Below are 15,336 nucleotides of genomic sequence, written 5' to 3' on the forward strand. Positions count from 1 at the left end.
TTAGAATCACGAAGGAGTTAGTTTTGAAATGACCTCACGCTTTGAGAGATGCTTCTACTGTTCCATTTTTCTATGTCCTGACAAAAAAGAAGAAAGCAGATTGCACTGTGGCCTCTAGATATTAACAGTGGCTTCTTTGTTTTCCAGATACTCCACTGGCCAGTGGGCACGCCACAGACTACTTGTTTGTTGGAAATATTGTTTACACGGTAAGTTTAGCGCTGTTGAGCCATTCCTAAAGGGCACTCATGAGGGCTCTACCTCCCCAGTTATACACGGCTCCCCACATTAAAATGACTTACTCCACGTCTTTATGGGCTGGGGCTTCCTTGAAGTTCAGACTGATCAAGAAATACTTGCATCATACCAAACTCCTCTCTCTCTCTCTCTCTCTCTCTCTCTCTCTCTCTCCCTCTTTTTTTTCTTCACAGTACGTTGTGGTTACAGTTTGTCTGAAAGCAGGGTTGGAGACAACAGCGTGGACTAAAGTGAGTTGTCTTTGGAACTCTTCTTTCTCCATTATAGATAGTTGTATGCAGTGACTTCCATTTAATCCTTGGGGAAACAAGAAATACTACACTGTTGTCTTATTTCAAATTTCGCAAGTAAAAATTGTTTTTGATCTTTAGGAAGGCAATTTGGAATTTGGGATCCAACCTCTCCTGGGGCTTTATTTGCTCAGCACCTAGCCCAGCTTACAGCTACTGATTATTACCTGCCTGAAATGAAAATTCTCATTGTTACTGAGGAGATGGGGGGAGAGGAAAAGGGAAAGGAATAAAGGGAGAGAGGGAGGGAGGGAGGGAGGGAGGGATGGAGGGAGGGAATGAGGAAGGGAGGGAGAGAGAGAGAGAGAGAGAGAGAGAGAGAGAGAGAGAGAGAGAGAGAGAGAGAGAGAGAAGAATGCAGAACAAGTCAGAAAATGTTGTATTTGCACATGGCTCTACTTTGGCACACCTGGGCAGTCTCTCGACCTCTGACTTGGTGTGCATCCTCAAATAAAAGGGTGAATTGTGGCACATAGAGTTTTGTCATTTTTTTTTTCTCCTAAAGTCTCACATTTGGAAACCTTAAAGCGCACTTCAGTGAAACGATTGCTCGTGATTAGAGAGTACCACACTGCATAGTTATCCTGGGTTTGTTTTATCAGCATCCTGTTTCCTGTTTGGTTCTTTCCAAGATGGGATAAGACCCACACTTCACAGTGTCTGTCTGCCACAGTGGGACTGTAGCTTGCTTACCTCCTGCTCTGGTACTAAGTAAATGGGGTAGGATGGAAGGTCACCATGGAGCCAGGGAATCTGTCAAAGGATGAAGGCGGGTAGGAGGTGGAAATGGCAGCTTAGCCTGGAATATTGCAGGAAGAGGTAGTGAGTGTCAGAATGTGGAAGTACTAGTTTAAAACTAGAACCTGAAAGGCAGAGCTTGCTGAGGGATTGGATTGTAGTTTGTAAAGAGAGAGGTCAAGGGTTGTATTAAGAGCACAAAGGAAAGAGGCCAACAACTTAAAGAGGCATGAGATGTTTGTGTCACAGAAGTGAAGACAGAGTTTTAGTTACTAGAGCGAGGAGGAGGAGGGGCAGGGAGAGGGGGAGATGCATGGGATGAACTAGCGGATGCAGAGTCAAGCAGGGTGGGAAGAGTCACTTTAATGTCCTGTACGAAGTGGGGTAACTATACTGAGTACCCACTTTCAAAACAACTGGAAGGAAGAATTTTGGATGTTCCTCAGGTTCAGAAATGATGTTTTGTGGGTGTGGATATGCCAGTTACCCTGACCTGATCATTGCATAGTATATACATGCATTGGCGTGTCTGTCACACTGTACCTGTGAATGTGAACAATTGTACGTGGATTTTTAAAACTCTATTAAATGCAATGTTTCAAGTTTTTAAAGGGGGCATTAGCCATTCCGAGTTGCTTTTAAACAGTCTCTGCAATATGACAGATATTGTTGTTAAGGGATAAGAATATTCTATTTGTCCATTTCACTGCTCTCTCACTAGATGGCTGCACCCTTGTGTTATAAAAACAGACACGAGATAACCCCAGGGATGGGTGGGTCATGGCTGGGGCTTGGATTTTAGAAGAAGGTTGGGGGCTTAGCACACCTCCATCTTCAGGATAGTATAAGCCACCCATAATTCAAATTCATCATGACAAATCCTGAGACAAGGAGCTTACTGAGAAAGGCAGAGCTCTCCAGTAACGAGTACGTCCTCAGTTTCTTCCTTCCCATCAGGGAAGGGGTTTGGATGTGGGATGGGGGTTGGGCAACTTATGGGCTGGAGTAGACACTCCCACCCTGACCCCCGGGGCCAGCAGAAAGCCCTGTCTAAGCATTTATTTCCTCCACAGTTCAGTCACCTGGCGGTGTGGGGAAGCATGCTGATCTGGCTGGTGTTTTTTGGTGTCTACTCCACCATCTGGCCGACCATCCCCATTGCTCCCGACATGAAAGGGCAGGTCAGTACTGTGATCGTGTGTGTCATCTCTCCATTATGCTTGTGCACAGGTGAGCGAACCAGCTTTCTGTGTCTTGTAACAGTGAACTTGGGTAAAGGCAATTGTCATCTGCTTGCGTCAAAACTTAACAGTAGCTGAACCAATTCAAGCAGCTAGGAGAGGTTGTCTCATCCACAGAAGTGGTGTGAGACATTTAAATACCATGAAGCATTTCTCCCTCAGTCCTCCGACATACGTGGTGTGCTCACATTTCCTTAGTTATGTGCTGGCTGTATACAACAACACTGTTTGTAATTGTATACAAAATGGGAGTGGTTTTGAGGCAGTCATGATCCAAGCTTGTGTTGATCACAGATTCAGTGTTAAGTACATGATTGACTGCTTAATTGGTAACTGGTCACTTGTAAAATATCAGCCTAAGAACTCTAGTAACCAGGTAGTGGGTATGCCAGAATCTTCCTTTGTCCATATCTTCAAGCCAGCCAAAGAGGCTGAGGTTAGAGATCTTACTACTCTTGTTTGAATTGTTTCTGATTTTTTTTTTTTTTACTTAACCTATGCCCAATTGTCTAACATTGAACCACTAACAATGACCAATTAGGTCACAGAACTCTATCACGTCAGGTGTGAAGAGAAAGGAGTTGGGTATGGCCTAAAGCAGTAATCTCAGTTCTCAAGTGAGGCTGTATGAGCCCACACCATAAAGCCATGCTGGGCTGGCTACACATAGTCAGAATCCTCTTAGATCCCCACAAGGGGATGCTCCAAGCCCTAGGCTTTAGGAGCTACTAGGAGCCTCACTAGCTAGGCTCATCCCTCTTTGTAAAGTGAAGCACTATTGTGTTACTACTTTAGGTCCATTCCCTAGGCTCTGTGTTTCCTTCCCAGAGAGCCAGAAACCCTCTGTCCAGCCCTGCCTTGGCATTTCTCTGGATGCAAACCAACATGTACAACCCTTAGGTCTCCATTATCTGTGAGACTGCCATTGTCTCTAAGACTAGACATCTCTTACAGGGCATGTGCTCTTTGAGTAGATGTCCGTGCTGGTTCAGCCTCCTGAGTGTACAGTAGGGTGTTTACAATACTGGAAACAGAAGCAGGGGTAGGAAGAGATTAACTGAGGATCAGGGCATGGCCATCCTGACTACCGGCTCTGCAGCCTCTACAGAAATAAATACAAACTCCTGGGTCTAGATACACGTCCAAGAGCTTTTGTTCATGGGATAGCCCAGGCTATTATCACTGGCCTTTTACCTGGTAAATAAGTCAGCCGATACCCCTCAGTGTCCAGATGCTGGGCCTGTCCTGCAGGAGTGAGCTTGCATGCCCCCCATTGATATTTGTAGGGAAAGGAGTCAAGCAACATGTAAATGTCTAAAACAGAAGAGAGCCATGCTGGCAGGATAGGGTCGACGGGTGCCTGACTAGCAGACACAGCCCTTCCTTGACAAGTGCTTCCTTTCCTTGACTGCTCTAGCAAGCCCCGCTCTGTGTACATTCGCTCTAGTAACTACAATTCTAAAGTGTTGAATTAGGCCATTTGCCAAGTCCCGTCCTCATAAAGTGGCTGACTTTCAAACTACAGAGAGGCTGAATTCATCATGGACCCTTTAGGGTGCGTACGGCTCCCCTGAGCAAGGGCAAAGGTCAGGTGTGTCTTCTGCTGGATGACAAGAGTTCAGTCAACAAAAGGCATTTATGGACAGTCCCATGATGTAATATGTCCCGGTGACGTCATATCTCAGCCATCTGGGTGTGTGTAAGTACTCTCCACGGGGAATGAAGAAGTCATCTTAGGATTCGTTTCCCAGATGTCCCCTTCATTAAGTGATACATGGCTGTCCTTGCAGACAGTGAGCTGTTCCCACCAATAAGGAGCCAAGAAGTGCTCCTCTTCAGTTAAATTACGCAGCACTTTTGTATGAAAACTTTGGATTTTACTTAAACTGTGGCACTTTCTTCCTTTCTGTTGGTTGGTTTCAACAGGAAGCAAATGGGTCGTTTTGAAACAACACAGTTAGGTAAGACTGAGGCTCCTGCTTGACATCAAGTGAGAGGACCAACAGAGTTTTCGTCAAAGATCTCTTTAGCGTCTCTGGTCTTTCTCCCGGGGTGAGATCCAAGTGGGAAGGATGTGAGCGTGCGATGTTAGCCTTCACTCCATGGCCCACGGCAGCATCTAACCTGCTACCTGATTTAGCAGGCTGCTGTTGGCCGAGAAGTAGCAAGAACCTATTAAACACTGATCCATGGTGCAGGACAGACAAATGTATAGAGCATGCCCAGGACCAGTCTGACTTCCCACATGAAGCCTCAGAAGGGCTTTCTCCAATCACAACTGTGTCATCAAAAGGGGCAGCAGCTGGGTTTAGGTGTGGTCAGAGGAGGAAGGGTCCCGGGCGACACTATGGCAAGCATGCTCTAGCCATAGCCACTCCTTAGAGTGGGAAGCATTCTAGGAAAACGGTGCTCTGTAGAAGTTAATATTTTAAGAATGCTTCTAGTGATTTTCAGAAACTGTGCTTTGTAGTTGACTCCACCGTAGGGTTTTGGCAGATGAACATAATTCTTTGAAGCTCTGGAACTGAGCTGGGATCTAATGGTAAGTGGTATTTCTCCCCCCAAGAGCTGGAGACAGATACAGCAGCAAGCATTCTGTCTATTCATAAAATCTTCAGCCATTGAAAAGATGCATTGTTTGTGCTGAGAATTTCCCCACTAATGTGATTAAGAATTTCTTTGTCTGGTCCATTCTGTCTGCAGTGTTTCTCACAGGGCTGAAGGCAGGTCTTCCCTTGCGGGCAAAGGGAAGGAAGGACTGTAGAATGAAGTTCTTTCCCACCGTCAGAGCTTTTTACTATGGCACCTTGTAGTGTGGTGTGGAAAAGCCCGGCAGCCACCCAGGAAGTCTCAGGGAACATCTGTGAAATCAGAGAAGCTCCCGGGGGACTCTTCTAAAGATGCAGAATTTGGAAGGTTTTAAGGGACACCCCATTTCTTCATTTTTCTAGTAGCACACTTAGAGCTATAGACCTTGGCTTGTGTCTGTCTGTCATGGTGAATAGCATGGCCCTCGGCTATGGAGAATCGATGAGGATGGTTTTCCCAGGGTACCATAACCATGCAATCAAAATTTCTCCATCGCAGCTTAAATGCTCTAAAGTGGAACACAGCTAAATTCCTTAGTTTACCTCCGTTCCCAAAGTTCCCTGTTGGTGTGGGGCTTCCAGGGAAACTGGATCTAATGCCAGGGCAGTAATGTACTTGAATTTTCTTCAGGCAATTCCCAGGGCTTCTGACTTCAGGGCTGTGTGAAGGGAGGCCCCAAACTTCACCTTTGGTCTCAAGTCAGGAGCTGGAGACCCTGCCGCAGTCAGACACCACCTCCCCCTCAGCACATCTCTTGACCTGAGGTGACTTCCTAATCAGCAAAGTCAGAATAAGCCTAGTCACTCTGGAAATAGCTCGTGGTTGTAAGCCTAGCCTTTAACAACTGAGCCATCTCTCCAGCCATGGAAATAGCCTATGGGAAGTCAAGAACACACATGTTCTCCTTTCCAGGACAAATGAGTTCTGAATCTTTCTGAAAAAAAAAAATTCTGCACAATTTAAAACCCTGATTCTTTTGCCAACACATTTTAAAGACTTTATGTGAGTTTTTTTCAGTAAGGGCTTGCATCAGACTCATCCAGGTTGCCTGTTAAAATCCCTCAAGATAACATGTGCATATAATAATGCATGCACACACATACACACAGAGAGAGAGAGAGAGAGAGAGAGAGAGAGAGAGAGAGAGAGAGAGAGAGAGAGAGGAAGAGAGAGAGATATATGGGTGTGGAGGCCCAGTTTGGAAATCACTGCTCTAAAATATTCCACTGTAACATTTTAGCTCCTGACAGATGCCTAAGAGATGGTGGTCCACTGAACATACCCACACTTGACCAAATTCTCATAGGCAAGAGTTGTGTGAGATATACCAGATAGTCCCAAGTGCCTCAAGGCAGCTCTGCTTTCTAAATAGGGAATTGTACCAAAGACATTACATGGCTTGCCATGGAAAAATACTCCTCACCAATGGTTTTTTTTTTTTCCTTTAAAGTTCATTTCATTGCTAATAAAAGAGGGGAAAGCCTTCTCACTTCAAAGCGTACAAACTGCTAACTCTGACTTCAGTGCCAAACACCAGGCCCCAGCCAGTTACTGGCATGGAGCAGACTTTTTTTTTTTCCCCTCTCATCCTAAATATGGGAATGGATTTATTTGTGAGCTTTCCAGACATAATTGGGAATACAGTGTACCCCCCCCCCGCTGGGCTAAGCACTAACAGAGGGGGAAATGGTGGAGGTGTGTCGTTTTGCTGTCATTGAGTCAAAGTGATCTGGGGCTCTTCTTCCCCCAAGAAGTTGTCTCCCTGGACTGTGTTGTCCATTTGGTTTAAGGTCTGGGAGTGCCCACATGAGATGTGAGAACATAGAGTTTGTTTGCAAGTTGCGCGTGCTCCAATAGGTAGGCCAAGAAGACATGCCGACCACCTTGCTCAGCTGCTGTCCTTGGCTGTTTCCCAAGGACCAGGGTTGCCAGGTAGGCATTGCCCAAGCACCAGGTGAGGCACTGGCCTTAGGTTAATGTCGCTGGTGTGGTATGGGGTCATCTGCCCTCCGTCACCGTTCCCAGGGTGTTTTCACACGTATTGTGATTTGTTGAGGGCCACAGACCCCAGGAGTTGTTTCTGCCCCTCCCTACAGGGATGTGCTTAGCTTCTCTGTGGTAGTAAGTGGCTCGGCAGCTTGAGGGAAGCCTTTACTCCCTCGGGTAATCCCTCAAGAGTCATCCACCTTCTCTTCTAAAGGGCGCGGGTGCAGCTGGGGGCCTGATGCCGTTTGAATTCTGGATGTTCCTCCAACGCTAACACATACCCAGCTTCCTAGCCTCTGGCATTGCGGAGAGGTCTTTAGGTCACTGGAAGTGGGTCCTTGAAGGGACAAGGAGAGTCCAGCCCTTTGGCGTTCTTTTGCTTTCTCTTGGCAAGGAGGGATTTTGTTATGACATGTGCTCTCTTCGGGATATACTGCACTGCCACAGGCTGAAAGCAACATGGCCATCCTCAGAGATCAAAACCTCCAGTACAGCGAGCCAGACGACATTCATGAGTTCATCGTTCAGGAATTTGTTATAGGAGTGGAAACCTGACCACCACAGACCTGAGGAATTGTTCCGTTAACAGAAATAAATCCACCCTCAGAGTTCTAACCCTTGTGTGAAAGACAGACTGGAAAGACAAAAACAGGGGTCTCCAGGGCAGTTGAGGAAGGAGGAACGGAATGAACCGCAGCTCCCGCTAATCTACGCTAGTCAGGCTCTCCCAGGAGCTGCTCCAAATGTACTGTGTGGCCTTTGTATGTAGATCCTGGGAAGGAAAGTTTTCTTCAAGCTTGAGTGGAGGTTGAGATGTTCCTTATATTACAAGCAAGAAGTCAACCACAAAAATAAATGTTTTTGTGCATATATATATATCACATATGTAGCATATATATATTATATGTTATGTATATAAAATGTGTATATTTAAGTTGGAGACTGTGAAGTGGCTTCCAGTTCTTGCTAGTGGCAGTAATGATAGCTCACCACCATATCCTACCTACTTCTCAATAGGACTTCAGAATTAACAGCATTGTTGTGATAAAGAGCCGTATCCAGCTTCTTCCTACTCAGTATGGATTCTGTTTGTGACTGTGAGACCTGAACTAAATTAACCTGAAACCTGAGACATGTAGACAGTTAAGTCCATTGCTTGTATTGTCTGTGCTTGAGTTACTCCTGACCTTCCACTTTTCCATGTGTGCGGAGTCAAAGGTGTATAGAAAGGCAGAAGAACTAGAGAGAAGACACATGTGAGTAACAGAAGTAAGCAGTGTGCATTCCGCAGTTAGTAATTGTCAGACAAAATCCAATCGCTCCTTTCTGGCGGGTTGATCCAGAGCCGCTAATATTACTCTTTGTCTCTCTGCCTCCTTGCACTGGGATGACCAGGGAGTGCCACGATGCTCGACATTTCTTCTTATCTGGGTTCTTGGGATCAGACTCAGGTCCTGTTATTTATGCAGCAAGCACTTTAGGAAATAAGCCATCTCCCCAGCCCCTGCCACAAGTTTCTAAAAAGATTTTCATCTTATGGTTGAGTGCACAGATACGCAGCATGCATATGTAGAGGGTTGACTGTATACTTTTCACATAGATGCACTGAATGTGTGCGATCACATAAAAGTGAATGAAGCAGTTCATTCATGAACCTGCCCCTGCCTGGGGAGACTGAGGCTTAGACTGAGGAAGCTCTGTGGCCAGACAGGGTAGGGCATGGTGATTGCCATGAGTCTCTTGGACTCCAGGGTCTGAGCCACAACCCTCTGTCACTGCAGACAGCAGCAAGAATGATGATAAACCAGGTATCTGCTCAATGCCGGTCACCCCTCCTTAAAATGTTGCCTTACGTTTGATCAGAAGTGACCTGCCCTGCAATGAGATGGAGTCTTAGACACATGGGTGGAAAGTTTCAGGCAACAGGCATTTGTTGGAAAATGTGATAGAAAGCACCAGCGTTGGGGGACCAGCTCTCCCCTCCCCAGTGCACAGTGCTCCCCCTTGGGGCAGTTCATTTCATTCCGCCAATCTCTTTCAAAGGTGCCGCATGTTGGAAGCCAGGTGGCTTTGTTTCCCTCTTCAGTGAGCCGCTTTGTGGTCCTCCTAACTTTTGTTGCATGTATTCACATTCTTTTTTTAAAATACCTGTCAGCAAATTAAAGTATGTGTTCCATGCTGATTTTGTTTGTTTGTAATATACATGCCCAGTGGTCACAGAGTCTGATTTATGTGGTTTTGAGCTTTTTCCTTTCGCACAGCATGTAGAAATGGGTTTTTGCAAGTTTTGTTCCCAATGCACAAAGAGACCCACCTCCCTGACATCTTCAGAGGGCAGTGGCCCTGTCTGGGGGCAGGTGACTAACACAGCAGCTCTCCTTCCCTGAGATGATGGGAAGCCTTAGGTTTGCCCTGTTCAAAGGGAACAGAAATTATTGAGAGAGCCAAGACCTATACAAGAAAATATGACCAGGATAAGTTAGATGATAAGAGAGACTTGAAATGGAGGTATAACATACTATTAACCATGGCCAGGACATGGCTGATTTATGTAAATAATAGTATAAAGCTTTTGTATGAACATCAATGCTAGTGATCGACAATTCAGCAAACAGGGTTCAAATAGGTGAGATTTCCAGGTGCTGGGTTTGCTACTATGGAAGTCAGATTAAGTGGCCATTGTAGTAGTTAGGGTTCCTTTGGCTAAACACAGCCAAAGAAGTATCAGTTGTTTGGAATCGGGCAGTCTGATATATTTGGTTTGTGTGTGTGTGTGTGGGGGGGGGGTGTCCATGTTAATGGTTGTGTCCTGATTTTGATGAGGGACAGGAGGACTGGGAAGAAGCCAATGGGAAGAAGTATATTTCCCAATGTACTCTGAGGGCTATTCCCATCCACATGGCCCAGAAGCAGCTTGCAAAGTCCTGTGGCTTATCATCTTCTTCCTGCCCTGTATCTGTCTCCCCAGCCCCCAATCCCTTCTCTTTCAAGAAGTACACTTCTGGGGCTGGAAAGATGTGACAAAACATACTGCTCTTACAGAGACCAAAGTTCATTTCCCAGCATGCACTTCAAGTGACTCATAGTCATGTCGGGCAGCTTGTAACTGCCTATAATGCCAGTTGGAAGGGATCTGACACCTTTTCACAGGTACCTACACTCATATGCATATAATACCCCGCCAACACTATCGTGTGAGTGATTGTGCATGTGTGTGCACTTGTGTACATACACACACACACACACACACACACACACACACACACACACACATACACACAAACACACTTACTAAAATATAAAAAATTAATAAAGAAAAAGAAGTATACTCTGGTACCTCTGTTCTAATCCTAGACTCTGGCTCTTCAGCCTGGGATTTATCCCCAAGGCTGTTCCTTCCCATGCACCGCAACAGTCAGTCAGGAATGCCCACTGAGTCACACCGGTCTGCCTGGAGATAAGTCAGGGATCTTTATAAAAACTAATGTTAGGAATAAAGTCATGGGCTGCAAAGCTTGCTGCATGAGCCTGGAGTTACCAGGGGCTGTCGTAGAATAAGAGAAGGTATCTGTCTGCTGTTGGCTGAGCACAGAGCAAAGCTGACCTGAGGGCTGATGGGAAGGTGTGTGTCCGTCCCTTGAGCTGCCTCTCCCCGGAGCTGTAGCCACCTCTGTACTTTCAGATCGCCACAAGACCCTGTATTTCCACTTCTCTCAAAGATCATTTGAGTTAGGTTGCTGATACTTCTGCAAAAACATCTTACTAATGGAAAAGCTGCTCAATAAAGTTACAGACATGGAAGGCAAAGTTGTCAGGGTCAAGTTAGGATAGAGAGGACTCCTATTCCTTCTGGAAAATCTCCAGTCATTATCAAATGGTAGAAAAACAGTTGGTTAACTTGACTCCACCAACATGAAATACCAAGTGACCTCCCCTTTTCCAATGTCCTTCCTCCAACGACTTCATGCCCACCTCGCTTCAACAACCAAAATTTTAAAAGCAGGCTAGGATAGAAGCTAATATTTGAAATTATAAGTGGGGGAGGAGCTTTTCTCTTTCTCCTGGTAGCCAATGATTCAAAATGGCTTAGAGTCCAGGACCCTTGAAGCTGGCTCAGGTGAACCCTTCCGACTACTAGCATTTGGAAGAGGCCAAACCAAAGACCTGCTCATGGAAAGGGATGGCTACATGGATAAATTTAGTGTTCTTCCTTAGAGAAGTGTATTCAAGAAGCTGATTATAAGTCCATACAATTCTCCTACCCAAAGAATGACTGAAAGTTTCTAGCTAAAATTCTTCTAGCTACCCATGAGAATATATGGAATATCACTGATACTTGTATTTGTAAAAAGGTAATAGGCATATTTCACTATTTCGTGGAATGTATTTGTTTGGCTTGTGATAGTAAAAAAAAGGGGGGGAGCAAAAATGAGAACAAAATGGATTTTGGTGGACCTTAATCCAGGAGGCTTTAATCTAATCCATATCCAATGTATTTCTGATGGGTACACCCCAGACCACACCAGCAGAAGTCACCATACCCCAAACCAACACATTGCTGGACAGCATTTACAAAATGATATCCAAGGGTCTGCAGTATCTAAAGTAATAAATTTAAGGAACTGTGGAACTGTGGAAGAGGTTTGGGCAGAGAACACGTTAAGCATAGGCTTTGGTAGCATCTGGCCTCCAATAAATCATGGAGGTGATTTCATGGGTGAAGTGAGCTTCCTGGGGAATTGCTCCTAGGAGGATGAGGGGCCAGAGAACTCCAGGTCACTGGCTGCTCAGCACAGCTTCAAAGCAGTGAGACGATCTGGCATCCTCGCAGAAGGGGATGCAAGATTCCCTGGTGTGGCAAGAAAAGAAAGCACCTCGTATTTGGAATTCTGTTCCCATCACTGCATCGTAATTTAAAGGCAAGAAAAGTGGGGCATACCATGGTCAAGAACCCTGTTGTATAGGCAGATGCAGGGGTGGGGAAGGGCAGAAGCAGAGGACCAGCAAGTGTGATGGAGAAGGCCAGGTGGAGGGAGAGACCTGCAGGGAGAGGCTGAGACTCGGTGACTGGCCTGATGGGAAACTTTACCAGGTCTGCTAAGGAAAGAAAGAGTGACCGTGAAAAATGTCCTGTAACTGAGTAAGTCTGGATTTTGCCCTTCCGTGAGAAATGTGGGAAAAGTAATTCCAGAAATAAAAGAGAGCATGAACATTCTTGTGAGCGGTCTTTCTGACTGCTAGGTTGTTCAAAAGGGTCCCTTAGAAAGTCATGACCTGTTTGTTTGATTTTTTTGTTTTGTTTTGTTTTGTTTGTTTATTTGTTTGTTTGTTTTAAGGATCTCTCTACTCTTCAAAGAAAATCAAACTTTACATGAGAGTGTTTTAAGACTTCCTTGTGGGGCTGGAGAGATGGCTCAGCAGTTAAGAGCACTGACTGCTCTTCCAGAGGACCTGGGTTCAATTCCCAGCACCCACATGGCAGTTTACAACTGTCTGTGGTTCCAGTTCCAGGGGATCCAACACCTTCACACAAACATATATGAAGGCCAAAAAAAAAAAATCAATGCATATAAAATAAAAATAAATAAATTATTTTTAAAAAGACTTCCACATGAAATAAACTTAATGATCATAAATAACATCTTGAAACTCTGACATTTCGATGCTAAAAAATAATATTGCCAAATAGATTTTCATCTGGGGTTTGTTTGCTTACTTGTTTGTTTTTACAGTGCTGATGACTGAAGTCAGGGTCCTGCACAAGAGCTCTACCCAGCCCTTGATTCTGTGAGGAAAGGGCCTTGTTGTGTAGCTCAGGCTGGCCCCCAGCTCACAATCCTCTTCCATCAATCTCCCAAGGACTAGGATGGCCAGTGTAGGCCGCCATGACCAGCAGCAGCTTTGTTTTTAATACAAAACAAAAAAGTCAAGAAGCAGCTGCAGTTCGCAGGGTTTTCTCTGAAGGACTTATCATTGTTTAAACACTTACCTTATTCCATGTTTGGTAAATTTATTAGAGCAATAGTCTCTTTCCCAGCACTAACGTGATTTTATTTTGTGTAGCTCTGGCTTGGGTCATCCTGGTAAGAGTACCATTTACCAGATGCCATTTTAGACCACTTTCTCAAAAAGAAATGATTTTTTTAAGAAAAGTAATTGCTCTTTGTTCCCCTGTGACGCTCATGTAACTTCCTAAATTAGGAGTGCTGTTCTTAAAAGTTATACTTGAGTGCATATGTTCGGCAGAGCCTACCTCTTTAGTCTTTCAAATTCTGACACAGTGTAGGCCTGTGGAAATGGCTCAGCTGGTGAAAGTTCTTGCTGTGCAACATGAGGATCTGAGTCCAGTCCTCTGAACACACAGAAGAAAAAGCCTGTCAACAGCGAGCGGCTGTCCTCCCAGTACCGGCACGCAGCAACAGGCCGCAGCCTGGAGCTCACTGGCCAGCCAGCCTAGCTGAACCCGTGAACGGCCAGATGCCTCAAAAGAGGAGGTGGAGAATAACTGAGAAGACACCAGCCTTGACCCTCAGACTCTGGTGGATACACCTATATACACAAGACACACACACACCACACACACATACACACCACACATATACACCATACACACACACACACACACACACTATACACACACACCACACACATACACACTACACACACACACCATACACACACCACACATACACACCACACACACATAAACACATACCACACACACATATACACATACACACCTCATTCATACACTCACACACATATACTATGTATTACACACCTCATACACCTCTTACACACACATACACCACATACACACATACTACACACACTCAACACACACACACCATACACACACACACCACACACACATACACCATACACATACTACAAGCACACACCACACACATATACCACACACACCACATACACACACATACACACACACTACACACATACCACACACACTACACACACACCACACACATGCACACTACACCACACGCATCACACATACACACCACTGAGAGGGTTAAATGAGCTTCCAAAACTTGAAACTCTGAGTCTTGAACTTGTAGGAGACGAGTAGTCCGAAAAGAAACCATGGGCTGTGAACTCTCCATGTGTCCCTCAGCTTTCCGGGGCTGTTGACCATGCATCCATGTTGCTTGCATTTTCCGTGTTTGAAGTTAGGCCTCGCTAGTCCGGCTGCCTCTGCCGCTCCCCGCCTCTGCTGCTCTTTGTAGCACATGTCTTTGGAGACCTGCGCGGCAGCTTAAGTTTCAATTTGAGGTCAGAATTTTGCTCCGCTCCAGCTTTGCCGAGAGAGCCCGCTCAAGCTGTTCAACCAAAAAAACCCTCCTCACGTGAGCTTGGGAGCCATTTTCTGAGGCCCCTGAGCCTCCTGCTTCGAGGAGAGAAGAGCTGCTCATTAAGGACTCATTAAGGACGTTACTTAGATAGGCAAGTGCTGACAAAGGGGACAGGGCCTTTTCTAATGACTTCCTAACAGAGCCGCCATTGTGTGCAGAGAGACCTCAGGTGTGAAGGCCACTCTGAGGAGGTTGCCTGAGAAAATAACCAACTTGCTAAGTAGGTTGTAGAGGAAAAGCTAACAGTTTAACCACTTGCTTTCAATGGTAAAATAAAAAAAAAAAAAAAAAAAAGGGGGGGGGGGGGGGGGGGAGTCACTGCTGTCCCTTAGGTAGGACCTTACAGATGGCTCTTGCAGAGACTGTGAGGATAGGGATGACCTGGGGGAGGAGATTAAGCCACAGGAGCCCTCACCCTATCACCATTCCTGATAACTTTATGATGTGTTGTATAGTTTATATCAAAAGTAGTGGCTAGTGACTAATGCCATGGGGTAATAGCCATACGGTGAATTGAAATAATTCTGGCTCTTTCTACATCACCCATGCATGCAACTGGCTTCCTGCTCCCGTAGACTCTGAACACTCCTCTGCCATGTCTCCTCATGTTACTGTCTGCTGGGCACCATCCTCTCTCCCCATCCCTAAACCCTTAAGCTACCCTTCCCCTGGTCGCCCTTGTCAGGGCAGCGGGAGCCGCCTCTTGTTAGAGCATCCATAGCGACACAATTTCCACGGCACCCGTGTGTCTACCGGGACTGTAAAGAAGCAAGCGAGTGTGTCTGACACCAAGGACAGTGACTGCTGCAAGGTCAAAGAGCCTGGCCCTGGGATGCGGTTTTCTGTGTGGCTGGTTTCCGC

General features: G+C 45.7%; 1 protein-coding gene across 7 annotated transcripts in view; it reads left to right on the forward strand.

The window, feature by feature from the left end:
• Positions 1 to 15,336, forward strand: part of Atp8a2 (ATPase phospholipid transporting 8A2) — a 587,084-nt gene that overhangs the window by 448,078 nt on the left and 123,670 nt on the right. For all 7 annotated transcript variants that reach the window (XM_037208489.1, XM_037208491.1, XM_037208490.1 and 4 more), the window contains 3 exons: positions 148 to 209; positions 432 to 488; positions 2,360 to 2,467. In XM_037208489.1, coding sequence (XP_037064384.1) covers positions 148 to 209; positions 432 to 488; positions 2,360 to 2,467 — 227 coding nt within the window. The remainder of the gene's footprint in view (positions 1 to 147; positions 210 to 431; positions 489 to 2,359; positions 2,468 to 15,336) is intronic.

This window comes from Peromyscus leucopus, chromosome 9, assembly GCF_004664715.2.
Source record: "Peromyscus leucopus breed LL Stock chromosome 9, UCI_PerLeu_2.1, whole genome shotgun sequence".
NCBI lineage: Eukaryota > Metazoa > Chordata > Mammalia > Rodentia > Cricetidae > Peromyscus > Peromyscus leucopus.